Here is a 21077-nt window from a genome sequence, read left to right as displayed (position 1 = left end):
CATTCCCCTGTCACTGCCTGTGCTCACAGCCACTGACACTGTTCCCCTGTCACTGCCAGCACTCACGGCCATGAAGGCGGTTCCCCTGTCACGGACAGTGCCCGAGCCTTCCATGGTTCCACCCCCTGAGCAGCTCCCACCTCAACCCTGTCCAGCGGCTGCCGCCCCTCTGCCCTGAGGCCTCCTGCCAGGCCACCAGACCCTGCTTCTGCCCTGAGGCCTCCCCCCAGGGGTCGACACAGATATATTTTTAGCCATTATCCCGATTTTGCGTTGCATGTAAACACCTTTACCAGCATTCTTACTGGCATATCCAATGTGCACAAGTGCTGTACGCATGACTGTTTGTGTTTAAGTATATTTATTTAATTTACTTTAGTATATGATCCCATAAATGTTTTGTTTTAACTTCCTTTTTATGTGTTTGTGTTGGGCATATTCCACCTGATAGTTTGCCTCTTGCCAGAGGGCACAGAGAAAAGGAACTCTTAAAGAGTGTAACAGAATGTAGTGGCAGCCTTTAACTCACTGCAAGACAATAAATGACAATCAGACCTCAGCAGATCTTCAAACTCAGACATACACTGCTTTATACCCCCCATACATTTACATTTATGCATTTGGCAGACTCTTTTATCCAAAGCGACTTACAGTGCAGGGACAGGGACGCTCCCCCCAGAGCAACCTGGAGTTTAGTGCCTTGCTCAAGGACACAATGGTGGTGGCTGTGGGTATCAAACCAGCAATCTTCTACTGATCAAACCAGCAATCTTCTGCTTACCAGTTCTGTGCTTTAGCCCACTACACCACCACCACTGCAAATAAACACACAGGCTGTTTCACATACTGACATGCACTGTGAGTGCTTTCAAACCCAATCACACAGCAGTGAGAGGCAGGCAGACCACGGTTGGCACGGTAACCTCAGGCAGACACCCACTCATGAATATGGACGGCAATCTGAGTTTTAATTAACTGGAGCCATCGACTGGGTGGAACCACATTTGCATTTTTAGTGGCAGGTAGACAGTAAAAACAAGAAGATGAGATGAGAGATTAAACAGAAAGAAAGATACAGAGGAGAAATACAGTATAAAGAAGATGAGTGAAGGACAGGCAAGTTTACATATAATTCTTCAAATCCATTTGACTGAAGTGGAACAGAACAAGGCTATCTAAAAATATATGGTAAGGACTGCATGGAGTGGAACTGATCATTTGTTTATTGATCCCCAAAGTCCGTGTGATACCAAAATGGTCCTCGATCACATGTGGCTTCAACATGATGCAGCCATTCTTTCTCAGAGGAGACAGAGGACATTTGAAATACAAGTCCAATCCGATGATGGAGTTACTTTGATCAGACACACCAAAATGCATGTTCTATAGATCCACACCCCTAAATTAAATCCCTTTAACCTTGTAAGCCAAAATTGACATCTTAATAAATCCAAAATCTGGATTCTGCACTTTTTTTCTCAATTAAATGATTTTATCGACTTCATGTCTGGTCCACTTTGTAGTGTTAACCAGGAAAATTTTGGCAAATCCAGTGATTAGCTTATCCTCAAACCACTCATTGTAGCAATCAGTTATCTTTAATTATCAATTAAACACTAGGTCTTGGTATCGACAACTACCTCACGGTAAAATACACATCGCAATACATATTTTAAGATATTAATTTTTTTTTCTTTTTTTTTTTAAGAAAAAGAGGGATGTCAAAATTATTTTTTATGTCAATAAATATTATGCCACAAATGCTGCTGATTGAGCTTAACTTGTTTTGAACCTGGAATATTCCTTTAAAGCTTACCAGATCGAGAAAGTACTTGCCATTTTTGTGTGTGGTATGCATCAGATAGTCAGTGAATAAACTGTGAGTGGTCTGTGGGTGTGTGTCATCTGAGGCTACGACTTAATGACCATTCAGTACCTCTCTTTCTCACTTCCTTGACCCCATCTGTCACCAGTACTCACAGGGTGAAGTTTTCCTCAGGGTAACATCGATTTCTCAATAGTCCAGCCCACAGCTGCACTCCAATGATGCCAAAAATGAAGAAGACAAAGAAACAGAGCAGGAGCACATTTCCCAGCATGGGCAGGGTGTCCAGCAGCAGGTTCACCAGGATTCGCATGCCTACACACACACGCAAAACACAATTATTTATCAAAACTGACATATTTAACTTACGATGTCACATAAAGGAAGTTAAATGCATTGACAATAAAGTGATTTGATTTCATTTGATTTCATTTGCCAGATGTCTTATTTTTAGGCCATCTGCAGTCATCCCTCACATACATTTCATAAGTATACATAATATGTAATATGTCTACGTAATTTGTGTTATTTAAAAAAAGACATAAGTGTCACTGACAGACCACCCACTGCCAACTCTTGAGAGGTTGTCAGAAACTTAATTTGAGTTTTTACTTCTGCATCAGTGAGATTGTAAAAAGTATGTGTGTGTGTGTTTGTATGAGTAAGTGAGTGTGCATGTGTGTTTGTGAAGCACTGCTGGGATTGAATGAAGGGTGTGTGTCCGTTCTGATTGGAGAACAGCAGCATATGATTACCGCAGTGTGTGTGGGTAGGGAAAACACAACAGGGAACTAACACAACACTGGTAGAACACATTAACACACACAGCCATGTGCACATTTGTGTTATTCACACACAAAAATTGCAGATGTTGACCATGGATGTGTGGCATTAACTGGTACTGTGAAAATCCAGACCGCTGGAATGAAAGCTGAATTGTGTCCCAGGGGCTGCTCATCAAGGGAGAATTGCATTCCACGCAATTGAGTGAGAGACGGAGAAATGGAGGGAACTCTCAGAGAAAAAGAGAATATGAGAGGCAAGGGAAAGAATAAGACAGGAAGAAAGGAGTGATTGATTGTGTCAGAAAGGGTAATGGGTGCCACTAATGAAATGTAAAGATGAATTAACACTTTTTATGCAAAGGTCATTCAAATGCTTATTTTCCAAATGTGCCATTCTCTTTTCAAGACATCACAGCATAATTCTCTCCCATGCCTTTAGTAAGAAAGCCAGCCTACCTTTCTTTCTCTATCTCTATCCTTCTCAATGTTAAAGGAATAGTTCACCCCAAAATTAAAATGCATTTACTCACCCATATCTTTTAAAACATGCGTGCTATTTACAAGTTATTTACTGTAGCAGAATGTCCTAGCAATTCTTTTCCATTCAACAAAAGTGGACGATGATTCACACTGTCATGCTCCAAAAGGACATTAGACCAATACTTTGGCCATGTCACTGTCTATGTCACAGTCAGAAGTTGTGGCAAAAAGACCAGTGTTGCACTGGCACAAACAGTGAAACAAACCTCTAGTTAGCTGACCAACAATCCTCAAAAAATTAGCTGTTACCTTTAAATTGCCTGGTTAATGTAAATTAAATGTTGTGGTGCGCTGTTGGCTGTAATGGTAAAAACCCAGGGCTTCACTTTTATCATATTCCGTCAACAGAGCTGACTGCACTGAGGAGATCATTTCCAACCCACGCCTTTGCAGTGAACATTTTATTACAGGTATGTTATTAACGTATATCATTATAATAACAGTAGCCTATAGCTAAGAATATTTCTATATTTATGATGGCTTTCATTTAATCAGCGATTATTACTTGCTGTGTTACTAGCAATAGTGTGCCCAAACCTAGCTGGCTTTGAGCCCTGAAGGCTAATTTTATTCTATGTTATGTTTTAGAGATATTTAGAGGAGCTAGCTAGGGCTAGCTGTTTAGTCTGTCATAGCTTGCCGGCTTTATGTCACCACTTACTGTGCATGTGCTCAGTTTGTAAACAATGGGATTGGTGTATAAAGCACTGAAAAGTAGTCTATACCTTTTGATAGTTCATTAGCATAGTACACTTTAGTAAGTAATACCATAAAGCACTATAAGTAAGTAGGACCATATACTCTAGTACCATTTATAGTACTTTTGTCACATGTAAAGCTTGATAAGAGTGGTGTGGACATTCTTTTAAGTATCTCATCTTGATTTAATCTGAAGAAAACATTTTTACAACACCATTAAACTCATTATAATGCATTAGTAATGTCTCATAATACACCTTATAATATGTTATAACTTATAATAATTAATTCATAAATAATTGTGACCACAATTATAATATATTATAATACTTACCTATTCATAGTTATACCTTAGAGTATTTTGCATTATAACACAAGCAACATTTAATTTTATCTGCGGTTATAATGTATTATATATATATTTGCAATATATATATAATAGGCATGCTATATAATATATATAATAGGCAAGTAAAGTGACAAAAGCAATGTCTTCTTATAACATCTATGTAATATTTTTAAGTGATTATAAGACATTAAAAGTCATGCTGGGAGTTATATACATTACACATGCACCAAATACAAAAAAACACACATTCAACATAAATTTTGAGATATTACGAAAAATACTTGTAAAGCTACAATGTTAAAATATATCAGAAACTCTACATGTGTGATCAACATTACATATGTAAACTTACCATGTGCCCCATCGAGAGCGAAAACCACTAATCGTGACCACGAGGAGGTTACCCCATGTGACTCTACCCTCCCTAGCAACCGGGCCAATTTGATTGCTTAGGAGACCTGGCTGGAGTCACTCAGCACACCCTGGATTCGAACTCATGACTCGAGGGGTGGTAGTCAGCGTCAATACTCGCTGAGCTACCCAGGCCCCTGGTTACTATGATTTTACTACAAATACCATGGTCAAACTATGGTTACTGTTGTAAAACTATGATTTTTATTAAGGGCAAACCTGTTGAAAAGTTTACCCAATAGAGTATTCTTTGGATTTGTAATATATATCTATCTATCTATCTATATATATATATATATATATATATATATATATATATATATATATATATATATATATATATATATATATATATTATTTATTTATTTTTTATTTTTTTTTGAACATAGCAAATACCGAACCATACCGAAACTGTGACCCTAAAACCATGATACAAACAGAACCGTGAGGAATTACACCCCTAATTTGTAATGTCTTTACAATGCATTATACAGATGGGCTTCGTAGAAAGTGTTTCCAACATCTCTTCTTGGTTTGGAACAACATGATGGTAAGTAAATGATGACTACATATTCATTTTTGGATGAACCATCCCTTTAATAAAACCTTGGATTGTCATTACAATTGTACATGCTGCTCACAACTTTAGTTTGTGGTACACAGTTACACTATTAAGGGGACATTTGGAATTCTGTTGGTTTCTGCATGCATATACTGTATGAATGTGGAAGAGAGAGCATGTTTGTATGCATTGTGTGTTTGTGCGGGTCAGGTTATGCCTACATTGTGAGGACTAAAATGTTCCCACAAGGATAGTAAAACCTGAAATCATTGTAAAGACCAGCCAAGAGGAAAAAAGCTAAATAAGCATACTAAATGTCTTAATGAAAATGTAAATAGGTTTCTCTAAGGGTTAGGTTTATGGGAAGAGTTAGGGGATAGAAAATATCCTTAGCTCAGTATACAAACAACAGAAGTTAATGGAAAGTCCCCACCATGACAGAAGAAAATGTGAGAGTGTGTGTCTTTGAAGTCTGCTATGAATGCTTTTCACTTACATACACATTAATACACATAGACCTACAGTACAAACATTTCCTGAAACATTTCCTGAACCCTCTCCTAGAATACTCTTTATCTCTTCATCAAGTTTTTGAGCAGTGAAATCAAATGCAAGCTAATTCAGTTAACATTCATATTCATGCGCTACACCATGGCCATGGGCACTGAAATATTGATAAATCCCAGGCTTCTTATGGAAGCTCAAAGAAAGGCCACAGTGTTTGGAGGGGCGTAAACGTGAGATAGAGGAATATGAATTATGGCATTTGCTCAAGGACAACTGTTTCTCTACCCATTTACTGGAGGGGATTATTCTGGCTCTGCTAATGGAGGTGGCAGAGAAGTAATGGCTCTGAAATCCTCTCTGATTCATTCCAGCTCTGCTGTTCTGGAAAACCTGCATGCCAAACACAAGACTACACTACACACAGCTGTGGGTTTGATAGAGCAGGGTTTGGCGCTGACACACAATTGTTTTTGTTGCTTGGCATTAAAGGGATAGTTCACCTAATAATTACAATTTTTGTCATCAATTACTCACCCTTATGTTGTACCAAACCCTTTCTTCTGTGGAACACAAAAGGAGATGACCACAGATATTGGTGCAAAGTGTGTGTACTCACTGGGTACTCTGTTGATGGCTTTGAGAGGTCTGAGTACACGCACTGTTCTGATGGCGGAGAAGTTGATGTTCTGGAGATCAAGGGAGTATTCCACCATCCTGAGAAGACGAAAGAAACAAACAAACAAAGACAATTAGTGCCATTAGTGGTCACTATGTGTAAATAACTTTGTTTAATAGTGCAGTCTGACTGTAGTTTTTGCTACGTTACATACAATGGGGTCACATAAGGGTGGGCGATATGACCGAAATCTTTTATCACGAAATGAGTAATTTTATATCACAATAACGATATGTATATCACAATATAGTAAATTTACTATAAATTTAATACAAATTGGTTAAGATATTAAATAACCATATTGTAATGCCTATTTTTGGATAATCCAGACAGTGAATTAAATACTTTATAAATTAAACCTACTTCCTCCAATATGACTTTCTCTTTATTTGGAACTTGACAAACATAGTCAAAGTTAAATAATAATAAATAAATAAATAAAATTACACAACTTGGTTTTAAATCAACCTTACCATAATGCTTAATTTTACGTTATGCCACATTTTATTCTGATATGATGTTGACCAGTATTATTATTATAAAATTCCCTCAAGAAACTCAACATCTTCTCAAAGCAATGCATGAAAGTAAATAACAAAAAAATAAAAAAAATAAAATATCAATCAAAAATAAACACTTCATTAGGTTCTTAATGTTTTAAGTCATCTCTTTAGAGGATGTGTGAATATCTGAGGACAAACACGGACAGTTTGTTTCCTAATATCAAACATCATTCGAACAGAATTTTAGTAAGGGTGATGATGTTTAGTTTAAAAAACCTTTATTTTGGGGCATGACACAGTTTTGTAGCTGTTTTTTTGTTTTGTTTTTTTTGTCAGTGGTGGTTAGAATGTTGGGCTGTCTAGCCGTTTGAGATGTTTGACTTCCTCCGAAGTGCTTTAAGGTAAAAAAAATGAGGTAAAAAATCTCATATAAGATTTGTGGTCTGCGCTACGATATCGAGAGAAGCTAGGTTGAGTGGCGCGAGTGATCCCACTCTGCGTTCTCCTCCTGTCTCTGAAGCACAAATATCGGGAAGCCTGCTGGACTCACGTGCTCCAGAGAAACACAGATGCGTGTGTCAGAAGAAGCATATATGAGAAGCATATTTATGCACTAATGAAATGTCAAACGCAAGATAAATCTCACTGAAATTCAATGAAATTTTCAATGAAGAAAAACCATGTTACGCTTCTTCAATTCTCTCAGTCTCACATGAAGCCCTACCCACTGATAGATACAGACACACATTTACATATTGCAACATACACAATGTAGCAAAATCTCTTTTGATTGACAATTTATATCGTCGCCATGGGTGATATGATATATCGTTATATACAACAGTTAGTTCCAGTCCTTGAATCTGATTGGACAAGAGATGTTCCATGAGCACTGATGGTCTCACACTATCAGCACTCGGACCCTTCACTGTGTGTATCACTCCACTTGTGTTTGTGCCATTCTAAACTAAAGTGTAAGAGCAGTGGATATGTGTTCAGTGCTACTGTATGTGTCTCTTTTTACTTGTATTTTTATTTTTTTCTGACATTACATATGTTAGCCAGCAGGTGGTGGCAAAAGATAATTTTTGTGTGTAATATGAGCCAGTTAGGTGATGTGAAGTGAATCCGCATCAGCTAGTGTTTACATACAACAGCTCTATGTGATCGCTTGTGTTACTACTACACTACTAAAGCTAAGAAATAGCTTTAAACGGCTTTAAACGAACAACTTCAGCATTACGGCTCATCACATCTGAGAGACACAACAAACTGATTAATTGCACAACTAAAGGCGCTTACCTCTTACCGGAGTTTCCACATTGGAGAGGACGTGCTGTTTAAAATGGCGGAGGACATTGCGGTTTCTATAGTGAAAGACTTTTGCGCACCATCTACCGCAAAATAGGGAGAAATACCCCCACTTGGATGGCTATTTTTCCACTGAGAAAGCTGATCTTCAGAAAGCTGACAGCATCTCTGCTTGGGAGTGGCAACAGGTGATCGCACATGCTCCGTCTCTCTCGCTCTCACACACACACACACACATGCATGCACACACGCATGCCTGCACACACACACGCACACACACACATCCATCCTTGTTTATCCAATAACTTGTTAGAAACAGCACAAGCCGTGATACTATTTCTGAAGTGACATTTTTGAATACTAATGGAGGCTTGGACGCATCATTTGGTTTGAACCAGCAATGGCAGATTCTGATCCGTCGCGTAAGAAAGAAGTTCCATGAACAAATGCGTTTTTATGGCCGTACTCAGTTTTTCCTAATTTTTTTACATTTACTTGTTCATTGAACTTACCAGCATGGCCACCAAGGTGGTAAGGCAGGTCTAGTCTGATGGTTTTAGAGTGATTTGGGGCAGGGGCGCAACTACCCATTTTTGAGGACACTACATTGGCGCACCCCCCTTAATAGGGTGCCCCTATGCGTCGCATCCATTGCAAACCAGACAAAACCAGCAAACCACATTTTTTTGAGCTGTCTAGAGTTAAAATTTCCATTTTTGCTACTGTTGATGGTTTTGTACAGACAAAACCAGCAAACCAAATTTTTTTTAGCTGTCTAGAGTTAAACTTTCAATTTTTTAAACTGTTACTTTAAGACTTTTATATTGGCTAATTTCAGCATCTATATAATTCATATTATTGCTTGACAGGGCAGGCCAAGTTGCTGAATACAGAAAAACGTCATGGTTACTTGTGTAACCTCCGTTCCCTGATGGAGGGAACGAGACATTGTGTCGATGTAGTGACACTAGGGGTCACTCATGGGAGCCCGAGACACCTCTGGTCTTTGATAAAAGGCCAATGAAAATTGGTGAGTGGTATTTGCATGCCACTCCCCCGGACATACGGGTATAAAAGGAGCTGGTATGCAACCACTCATTAACGTTTTATGCTGAGGAGCCGATATAAGGTCCAGCCATTTCAGCGGGTAGTTCAGTGTTGTGGCAGGAGGGACACAACGTCTCGTTCCCTCCATCAGGGAACGGAGGTTACACAAGTAACCATGACATTTTTCTGTATTCAGCAACTTGGCCTGCCCTGTCAAGCAATAATGAGGTTACACAAGTAACCATGACGTTCCCTAACTGTCACTCACTCGACGTTGTGTCAATGTAGTGACACTAGGGTTCCCTATACGAAACTCCACAACTGGCTGAACTGCGTTACGTGAACTGGTGGTGTGTGGTGGGCAGACAACTGTGTGCCTCATAGCCAGCACACCAGGTCGACATGTAACCTCCCCCAACATAGTTATGAGTGTCGAATGGCCCTTTGGGGACAAGTCAACTACCCAAAAGATAGAGACAGGCTTAGCCCAGTCGTGGCCTCTTTTCCCCTTCTCTTTTTCCACTCCATAAAAAAGAAGGAGGATTATCCGACTGGGCCGCCAGGACTAGTCGGGGGGTGTCCCTCCTTTTTTTTTTTTTTTTTTTTCAAGGGGGAAGACACCGTGGAGACACAAGTGGAAAAATACGTCACATGGTCTTTCCGACCATGTGGAGAGTCTTCAAGGTAGATCCTACCCAACGGGGCAGGAGTTACTACAAACATGGAGACTGGGGCAGAGGGGCTCTGCCCAAGGAAGATACAGTTTGCCAACAGGGAAACTAACTAGCGGAAGATATATATCGCATGGGGTTAGCCTTACAGGGAACCGCCACATATGGAGCACCTACCCCAGAACAGTACTCTTAGTTTGCACGTGTACTGGGTCAGCAGCGAGTCTCTCTGAAAACTTGACTGCCACAGGCGCTCGGAGGAAGTCAACCAGGGAACAAAGTTTGTGATAGAGGCTGTTATAGAGGCACCTCTGGCCAGGGCCCAGGAAGCCGCTACACCCCTGGTAGAATGGGCTCGTAGCCCAACCGGGGGCGGCATGTCCTGGGCGAGATATGCCATAGTTATGGCATCAATGAGCCAGTGGGCGATCCTCTGCTTGGAGACAGCGCTTCCTTTCCGCTGTGCACCAAAGCAGACAAAGAGCTGCTCAGAGATTCTAAAGCTCTAAGTGCGATCCAAATAGATGCGTAAAGTGCGCACCGGACACAGCAATGACAGGGCTGAGTCTGCCTCCTCCTGGGGCAGCGCTTGCAGGTTCACCACCTAGTCCCTAAAAGGGGTGGTGGGAACCTTGGGCACATAGCCCGGTCGGGGTCTCAGGATCATGTGAGTGTAACCCGGACCGAACTCCAAGCACGTTTCGCTGACATAGAACACTTGCAGGTCATCTACCCTCTTGATGGAAGTGAGCGCAGTCAGGAGGGCAGTCTTCAAGGAGAGTGCCTTAAGCTCGGCTGACTGCAAAGGCTCAAAGGGGGCTCTCTGTAGACCCTGAAGAACTACAGAGAGGTCCCATGAGGGAACGAGGCACGGTCTGGAGGGACTCTGCCTTCTGGCACCTCTAAGGAACCTGATGATCAGGTCGTGCTTCCCTAAGGACTTATCGTCGACTGCTTCATGGTGTGCTGCTATGGAGGCAACATACACCTTCAAGGTGGAAGGGGACAGCCTCCTTTCCAACCTCACCTGCAGGAAGGAAAGCACTGATCTGACTGAGCAGCTCTGGGGGTCTTCGCGTCAGGAAGAACACCACTTAGCGAACAGACGCCTCTTAAAGGCATACAGGCGCCTCGTAGAGGGGGCCTTAGCCCAAGAGATCGTGTCTACCACCACGGGTGGTAGACTGCTTAGATCTTCTGCATCCCGTCCAGGGGCCAGACATGGAGATTCCAGAGGTCTGGGCGCAGGTGCCAGAGGGTGCCCTGTCCCTGAGAAAGAAGGTCCTTCCTCAGGGGTATTCGCTGGGGGGGGGGCTGTCGCGAGGAGCGTGAGGTCCGAGAACCACACCTGGGTAGGCCAGTAGGGTGCTACAGGATGACCTGCTCCTCGTCCTCCCTGACCTTGCACAGGGTCTGTGCAAGCAGGCTCACTGGGGGAAATGCATATTTGCGTAGGCCAGGGGGCCAGCTGTGTGCCAGCACGTCTATGCCGAGGGGAGCCTCGGTGAGGGCGTACCAGAGCGGGCAGTGGGAGGATTCTTGGGAGGCGAACAGGTCCACCTGTGCCCGTCCGAATCGACTTCAATCAGCTGGACCACCTGAGGGTGGAGTCTCCACTCTCCCCTGAGGGTAACCTGCCGTGACAGCGCGTCCACTGTAGTGATGAGGTTGCCCGGGATGTGAGTGGCTCGCAGCGACTTGAAGTGCTGCTAACTCCAGAGGAGGAGACGGCGGGTGAGTTGTGATATACAATGAGAGCGCAGACCGCCTTGGCGGTTGACATATGCTACCGTTGCCGTGTTGTCTGTCTGAACCAACACGTGCTTGCCCTGGATCAACGGCCGGAACCTCCACAGGGTGAGCAGAATTGTCAATAACTCGAGGCAGTTGATGTGCCAATGCAGCACCCCAGCCTGTTTTGGAGGCGTCTGTCGTGACCATGACGCGCCTGGAGACCAGTTCAAAAGGAACACCTGCCCGTAGAAATGAGAGGTTGGTCCAAGTGCTGAAAAGACGGTGACAGACCGGCATGGTGGCCACGCGATGAGTCCCGTGGTGCCATGCCCATCTCGGGACTCGAGTCTGGAGCCAGTGCTGAATCGGTCTTATATGCATCAACCCGAGCGGGGTGGCCACCGCCGAGGACGCCATATGCCCCAGGAGCCTCTGAAAAAGTTTCAGTTGAACTGCTGTTTTCTTTTTGAACACCTTCAAACAGGCCAGCACGACTGGGCACGCTCGTTTGTAAGGCGCGCCGTCAAGGAGACTGAGTCCAACTCCAAACCGAGAAAAGAGATGCTCTGAACCGGGAGGAGCTTGCTCTTTTCCCAGTTGATCCGAAGCCCTAGTCGACTGAGGTGTGATAGCACCAGGTCCCTGTGTGCGCACAACATGTCTCGAGAGCAAGCTAGGATTAGCCAGTCGTCGAAATAGTTGAGAATGCGAATGCCCACTTCCCTTAACGGGGCAAGGGCAGCCTCTGTGATCTTCTTAAAGACACGAAGAGACAGGGACAGGCCGAAAGGGAGGACTTTGTACTGATACGCCTGACCCTCAAATGCAAACCACAGGAAGGGTCTGCGTTGAGGAAGGATCGAGACGTGGAAGTACACATCCTTCAGGTCTACCGCCGCGAACCAATCTTTATGCCGGATGCTCGCCAGAATGCGTTTTTGCGTCAGCATCTTGAACGGGAGTCTGTGTAAAGCCCGGTTCAGTACTCGCAGGTCCAAGATTGGCCGCAACCCACTGCCTTTTTTTCGGTACGATGAAGTAGGGGCTGTAAAACCCTTTCTTCATCTCGGCTGGAGTGACAGGTTCTATCGCGCCCTTCCGTAGGAGGGTAGCGAACTCCACGCGCAAGGTGGCAGCGTTTTCGCTCTTGACCAAGGTGAAGTGAATAATGCTGAACCTGGGCGGGTGCCTGGCGAACTGAATTGCGTAGCTGAGTTGGACGGTCTGGATCAGCCATCACGACGGATTGGAAAGCGTGAGCCACGTGTCCAAGTTCCGCGTAAGGGGGACCAAGGGGACAACGTCGTCGGATGTACCGGCAGGTGGGGCTTCGTGGCGGGGCGGAGCTCGAGGTGCCACACCACATCGTGGCCGTGCTGAGTCTAGGGACATTGAAGAACTTACCTGGCTCCTTGTGACCACCCCAGAACAGTCTGGGACGGGGGAGAAAGAAGCCTGTCCTCGTAACCCATGGAGACTGCCACATCGGGGGCGGCTGTGTGCCACAGCTGTGTGCTCAGGTGCGGAAAGGCCTCTGCTGGAGCGCCAATCCTGCAAGAAAGAGCCTGTGCACGGTAGTCGTGGTGACGACCGTACACACCGGGTGTATGACCCAGGGAGGAAGGAAGCCGCTCTTTTGCTGAACTGTTGGGTACCGCAGCCACTTGGGCATATGGCAAAATCAATCAAAAAGGCAAGAAAAGATTTTCCGCCCTGCCCTGCACCGGGGGATGGAGTGGTCTTTCTACCAGCTCCACGTGAATGGGTTCCCTCGTCCCTGGGTCGCCCGTCTCAGGGGCGCTTTAAGGACCTCCATGGGTTCTTAGGCGCCGGCTGTGAGACGGGTGGCATCTGCTTCATGCGGTGGGCTCCACGCCAGGGCCGGGCCGAAGGGGCGGGCTGCGGTGGAGCTGGTGTAGGCACCACAGGGGGACGCCCTTGGCAACAAGCAGACGGGGTGCGGGATCTTGAGCCACGCCGGGGCAGGATATGCCGGATTGCCTCCATCTGCTGCTTCACTGCCGAGAACTGCTGGGCAAAGTCCTCGACGGTGTCGCCGAATAGGCCCGCCTGGGAAATGGGGGCAGCAAAGAACCGTGTCTTGTCGGCCTCGCCCATCTCGACCAGGTTGAGCCAAAGGTGGCGCTCCTGGACCACAAGTGTGGCCATCATCCGCCCGAGAGCCCGCGCCGTGACCTTCGTCGCGCGGAGAGCGAGGACGGTCGCTGAGCACAGTTCCTGCATCAAATCTGGGGCGGAACTACCCTCGTGCAGTTCTTTCAATGCCTTGGCTTGGTGGACCTGCAGGAGAGCTATGGCGTGCAGGGCAGAGGCGACTTGTCAATAAAATATATTATTACATTCTATAAATCTTAAAAAATTATTAAAACTGCAGCGCTGCCTATTTCCACCATTGAAATCTGCTGCTTGAAAGAACCTGGAAGCACGGTTTCCTGTGGTGTGACGTCAGAGTAATTTAATCTATACTGTAAAATTTCCCAAATGGCCATCTACGTACTGATATTTTTCCTGTGAAATCTTTTCTGATTTTGATCAAGTTAAAGTAACAATAACATTTATATTGCTACTGATATTTCAAAATGAGTATTCATTGAATTGAAGGAACTTCTACTTGGTTAAAATTCTGTACATTATTTAATAGAAAAGAAAAAAAAAACACGTTAAAATGTGTGTATCATATATGATACAACAGGCTTTAGAGGTATATCTATCAATCATCATTGCATTCCATTCATGCTCACCACAATATTAATGCCCACTATTCTAATTATTCTAAGAAAACAAATCTAATCTAACATGTTTAAAAGTTAATTTCTTCATTTAAACAATTAAAAATGGACATGTAAATTTTTCACCTCCCAAACCCTAATAGAGGTTTTTCTCATTCACCCAATAAGAAGGGCATTCATCTTGTGATATCGCAGGGGGGTAGTCATATTTATGTGCATTGATATAAAAATGTATGAAATGTTTTTTTTTTTTATTATTATTATGTTAAATAATATTATTAGGTATATTGCATGTTATACATATCTCTTAAATTTTCTTTGCGTTAATACTATATATATATATATATATATATATATATATATATATATATATATATATATATATGAATTGTTAATGGGCTATAAAAGAGAGCTGTAGCCAATTAGGGAAAGAGTTGTGTGCTGTGTTGGAAAGTGTCATAGAAACTGAATTGTGGAGTTTTGGGCCTGTCCATAAGCATAGCCAATTATAACACTGTGTACATATTGTAATATTTTTGCTCATGTCTTGTCTATACTGTCTGTATATAATACATTTTGGGATTTCTCTCTCTTTTTGCCACTGTATATTTATTTAGCACATCACTGGAAATCACATTTTTGCACTTTAGGGAATATACACTATATACACTCAATACAATATACACTGATGCTGTACATCATTGTCCCTGTCACTTCTTTTAACACCTCTGACTGCCGGTATATCTTAACAAGGTGTCTCTCTCATCTATATGAGAGCAGCTCTGTTTGGGACAGTTACCAACTGCTCTTTGCATCAAACTGCCCTGTAGGACTGCATTCTTGAGCGTTTTTGAATATCGAGGCCAGAGGGTTCCTCTTCTCCTAGACAGAAAAAGACATTATCTGCTGCTGATCTCCCTTTAATCTGCTTTGTTCATCAAAATAAGTCTTGACACTGCAAACAGCAGATAAAAACACGCAGCCACTTTATTCCCACCCAAACGGGGACCATCTTAAAGCAGACACATTTCCCGTGGTGTCACCAATCTTGTCAGCCATCTTTTGACCTGTGTATCCATGAGGTGTTTTTCAGTGGGAGGCATCTGTGCTAAGAGCTGAGTCAGAACAGGACGAATTAGTCAATGAATCAGTCACTGAGAATATAATGACAGTGTCTCATAGCTGCAGCACAGGGAGTCACACTGTTTCAACATAACCACACAGCGAGAAATACTCCACAGCTCTCTAGAGCTGCTCTAATGTCAAAAACGCTTCCCACATACAGAGAATTAAACCTTTTAGTTGCAATTTTAACACAACTGATCCGCAGACTCAGCAGACTGCTCTCACACTGAAATCAGAAACAGTACGTTGACTTTTCAAATCAGTCTGTGCTTACCAAAATACAAAAATACTTTCCCAGTGGCCAAAGCGGTAAGTGTTGTTGGGCTTATGGTCATGTGTGAGCTCCATTTTTTGGGGTAAAATGTCAATGGAGGGGTGTCAAAAGCAAGATTTGAAACAAGTTGTTTTCAGCTGTACAGGTTGTATATACAGTGATGAGGAATGCATAAATTATAAACTGTACCCCCCAAATCTCTCAGATTAGCCCCAAAATGATTTAATAATCAAACACGCAAGGAACAGGGAGCATCACATTTTATGGAGATGTGGAGAGTTTCTGCAGAAGTCTGCATGCACAGATTCCACCTGGGCCTGCTGCTGATCAGTTTTATTTGAAAGGAAGAAGGAAAAAAAGTTTTAATACCCCAAGAAAGAGGCTGGTGAAGCACATATTTAATGTAGCAGACAAGCACAGAACTAGTCAGTAGTGATGGAAAGTCAGATTATTTTCCGTGAACCGGTTCTTTCGGAAGGTCCGTGTGTCCCTGCCACAGTCCGTTTCAATGAACCAGTTAAAAAAAAACTATTCACCAGTTCTTTTACGTCATTGCGTAATGACGTCACTGTACATAATGCCAATAACCCGGAATTGTGAAATACATGTTGAAAAACATTCAATAAAGCCATATGTAAGTGCATATAGCTGATTATTACATTTTATTAAATTGTTATAATAATACACCCTTATAATAATAAGGGTGTTTTTTGTCATCAGTGTTTCATTCAGTGATCTTACAACTTGGATAAGTTTCGTACATTGATGTTTTGCACCTAAAGCAACCAATACTGACACTGATATACAAATACGGATGTTATACGTGTCTAAAACATATAAAGTGAATAGTCTTGATCAACTTACACTTTTTTCAGAAACCATGATCCAGCTCATAACAACTTCAAATATAATCTCAATAGTAAAATTAATTTACATCTCTCGACTGAAAAGTTTCGCCCCCTCATTCAGGTCATCGGTTCATGCATGTTCATCAGCAGCTCACTCATCAGTTCTCAGCATGTCAGCCATGTCTGAAAGAGGCGATTCTCAGTATACTGGTGACTCGAGAACCGCTGTCCCTGGATCAGCATACTGTTGACTTGAGAACTGTTGTGACCACATAATCATTATACGTTGATAAAACGGTAACACAATCAAGTCATAAACATATTTACAGTATGTTTTATTTCTTATTCTTTCTGCTGTTCAGAAAAATACACCAGAAATATACATTTCACCCCCCTTAACCCTCAGGGGTCGACGGACGCGCCGGCGCGTCCTGCTGGGTTTTTTCCTCATAACAGCGGAAACAACTTAAAATACTCCGTCATTTTTGGGCATACAGATAAGTGTAAGAAATTATTAGAGACTATAAAGGGTCTACTTTTATTTGTGTACACTCACAATAACAACAAAACCTTGTGCTTTTGTAAAATAAAGAAAATAAACAGGGTGTGCTTTCAGCCGTCTCTGTCTCCGCGAGCATCTTTCTGAAACACGTCACAAAAATGAACGGAAACTCCGCGAATACTTATCACACAAACATGAAACATATGTCTAAAGAAAGCTTAAAATGTCTACTTTTAAATAAAACAATTCAAATTTAAACAAATATTCTCCTGCAATGTAATCTTTATGAAACAAAGCGATGTACAGTTTCTCATGGCTCAGCTAATTATTGTTCATACAGTAATGTGCTGAGGCGATCAAGGCAAATGGTAAACGCCCCCAACAATGCCTTAAAAAACATGAAGTTCATCATCCAATTCATTCACTTTCCTGCGTGTTTGGAAGATGGCACGCTACACATGTGAGAAAGAGTTTACATTTTCCTCAGAAGAAGAGCGGGACTCCGATGAACGTTTGCATTTTGAAAAGCGACTTGATCCAGCCGAGGATAAAATTTCGGATGAGTAAGTCTTTACTTACATTAGTTGACATGCTATTTTACATAAACATGTACATATTTTACTAGTTGGACTATTTCCAAACTTGCCAGCCAGTATTCAAACTATTGAAATTTGAAATATGTCCTAATAGGCAAGTTTTAGTTACATTTAAATGTTGTTTCAGCTAAAGCATGTATTTAAATTGTATGCTGTATGATATAAATATGATATGTAATATGATATAAAAAGAATATGAATGTTTAGATTATATTTTAACTAGTGTTTATGCTGCCTCATTATCATCAACGAAGCTTGTGCTTGCAAATATCTGTTCAGGTGTAAATGTGTAAAATGTGCTGTAAATATGCCCATATTAGAAAATCAGCATATTAGAATGATTTCTGAAGGATCATATGACACTGAAGACTGCAGTAATGATGCTGAAAATTCAGTTTTGATCAAAGGATTCAATTGCATTTTACAATATATTCAAATAGAAAAGTTATTTTAAATTGTAAAAATATTTCACAATATCACTGTTTTTGCTGTATTTTGGATCAAATAAATGCAGCCTTGGTGAGCAGAAGAGACTTCTTTTAAAAACATTAAAAAATCTTACTGACCTAAAACTTTTAAACGGTAGTGTAGGTCTAAAATGTTTAAGTAAAGACTTTATGTAAAGAAAATGTATAGTCAGATTACTTCTTTTAACTAAAACTTGATTTTGTGAATAAGCTACAAACAATGCATTCAATCATTAAGTCTCCTCACATTCATTCTCTCTCAGGGGAGGGGTCTTTGTCTCCTCAGGTGTGAATCACATCAATATTCATGATCATCCACGCCTTATTGCATATGGCCATTCTAACACTAAAAGTGTCTTACAAAAGTTAAATGACTATATTGTTTTGTATGAATGAGTGATCAGGATGGTTTTCACATCATTTCTGTAGCAAAAACTCCAGGCTACAAGATTCAGTTCTCAAAAGTCTTGTGAACAAATGTTTAGTATGTGTTATATGGCCTTATTTCAGTGACTTAAAATTTTTGTTTTTTAAAAAACCATGCATTTTCTCAAAAATACAAACATGTACTTACATGTTGCTCACATATTATTGTATCCCAGGTTGTGCTGAATACAGTGTTATTAGACTTTAGCCATTAATATGTTTTTAAGCAACTGAAAAAAGCACAAATGTCAAGGCATTTCAAAACTTCTCCAGGGCCCAAAACACCCTCAGAACCCAGAGGGTTAAGCAAACAGCACGCATGCAAAGTATCAGCAGCTCATCAGTTCTCAGAATGTCGGAAACCTCCAAAAGAGGCAATTCAGTTCAGTGTACTGTTCACTCAAGAACTGCTACGAGCGACTCATTGTACTTTTGAATCAAGAACCGTTGTGACCGGAGCGTTCAGTCTGATTTGTGAACTAGTTGGAGCAGCTCATTGCAAAGAAGATTTCAGACAAGCAGTTTAAGGATCAACTAATCCTGGTTATCAGCTCATTTTGAGTTGGAGTGTCAGGCATGTCTGAGAGGCAGGTTAAGATAGAGTAACTTGTGGATCAGTGTTGACTCGAGATGCAAACTGTTTCAAACAATTCCTTCATGAACTGGACATCACTACTAGTCAGTTCAAGAGGAAACTATGTTTGCATTTGACTGGATGGGTGACATTTGTATTTATTTAAAAAAAAAAAAAAAAAAAAAAAAAAAATTGTTGCATTCAGCATATAACACACCAACAAGTAGAAACAATTAGCTAATTAAAATGTTCTTTGGAGACAAAACATCTGGTTGCAAGTATTGCACTTCAACAGGCAGGTGTGTACATGCTGTGCCTTGATTGGAAAAATAACATCATTATGACTGCACCAATGAAACTATTAATAAAAGTTAATAAAAGTTTTACAAAGGGTTTATGGGTTATTCTTCACCCCTGTGGCATGGATTTAAAAACAAATAAAGTTGGCTTAGGGGAAAAGAGTTAGTAATTCTGAGCTGGAAACAGGCTAGAGAGAGAGAGAGAATGAGGGAGAAAGGGGGTGGAGAGAGAACAAGGACATTGTCTGTTGCTTCGTAGAACAATCAACTCCAGTGCTGTTGTTGAGCCTGACAATCCCATTATGTCAATTACTCTCTGACTGACAGCAGTTTCAGCACTCGCAAACTAGCGAAACGCTGCCACATGCACATGAACACACACACCATTGTGACGGCATGTGTGCTGCTCTCTTTCTCACAGACACACACACACACACACACACACACACACACACACACACACACACGTTTTCTCTGTCATGGTGGGGACTTTCTGTTGCATTCTGTTGTTTTAATACACAGCTAATGATATTTTCTATGCCTTGAGTATACCCTTAAACCAAACCCTCACAGAAATTATTTTACATTTGCAATAATATATTATTTAGCATGTTTATTTAGCTGTATGTGGCTCAGGCTTGCATGGAGACACAATGCCTCAGTAACAATCATAAATCCCAAGGCAGAAAAAGGACAAAATTATTATTGTTTCATAATATCCATGGAAATTCTCATAAAATCAGGCACGAGTTTTCTTAATAGAAATATAAAACATATTTTGCAAAACAAATAAACAAAAACTAACCTCAGCTATGACCTGGTGGGACATGACTGAATCTGCACAATTTTTTCCACATTTTCTAGTGCTGATTGTGGGTGAAAATCTGTGTAATTCAGCAGAATGGATAAAATGTGTCAACTGTGCCAGAGCTGAGAGCACTGCACTCTTATTGGCAGGATCACATGGGATCTGAGCCTACAGAAATCTAGCAGAAAACTGTCATTCAGTTAAACACATCCAAGTTAAACAAATCCTCTGCTTCTAGCATGTTTATAAAATATTTTGACTAATTTGTTTTTACTTTGAACTTCTAATTAGAGTGTAGTACTCTCAGCTATTCACTGCAAAAATTATTTTCTTACTCAGTATTTTTTTTTCTAGTAAAAATATCTGAACATCGTTAAAACAAGATATATTTACTTGACAAGAAATTACATATTGATACAAGATGTTAAGCCTTGTTTTCAAAGAAATCTAGCCTTGTGTAGCCAGACCTGACTAAAATGGCGAAAGGTCTGGGCTCTATAGCTGTTAAAACTGGCCAAGAACAACCCACTTAGACAGGAAGAGCCTCTAACTGAAACAGAATGTAAAGCGATCAATTACAGTCAGTTTTGTTATTATGTGCCGCTTAGGGGTGGGGTTATATTATACCATAATTAAAGACTAGCATGGGAAAATAATTAATGTAAATTAATTGCACAGAAAGCAAAGTGTGAAAAGTGTGAAAAGTCTAAGTACAGCACAAAAAATGTCTCAGTTACGTATGTAACCTTGCTTCCCTGAGACGAAGGGAACAAGACATTGCATCAGGA

At 41.5% G+C, this 21077-nt stretch overlaps 1 protein-coding gene across 1 annotated transcript in view; it reads right to left on the bottom strand.

Annotated features, from left to right (window-relative positions):
- The window catches only part of LOC127451954 (voltage-dependent T-type calcium channel subunit alpha-1I-like), a 293925-nt gene that overhangs the window by 123748 nt on the left and 149100 nt on the right, over window positions 1-21077 (bottom strand). The window contains exons 5-6 of the mRNA XM_051717045.1: window positions 6295-6392; window positions 1981-2140 (exon numbers count right to left, since the gene is read on the bottom strand). Of these exons, the coding sequence (XP_051573005.1) occupies window positions 1981-2140; window positions 6295-6392 (258 nt within the window). The remainder of the gene's footprint in view (window positions 1-1980; window positions 2141-6294; window positions 6393-21077) is intronic.

The sequence above is a fragment of the Myxocyprinus asiaticus genome, chromosome 14 (assembly GCF_019703515.2).
Source record: "Myxocyprinus asiaticus isolate MX2 ecotype Aquarium Trade chromosome 14, UBuf_Myxa_2, whole genome shotgun sequence".
Lineage (NCBI taxonomy): Eukaryota > Metazoa > Chordata > Actinopteri > Cypriniformes > Catostomidae > Myxocyprinus > Myxocyprinus asiaticus.
Note: the sequence above shows the minus strand (reverse complement) of the source record. Positions and strands in the feature narration are given on the sequence as shown.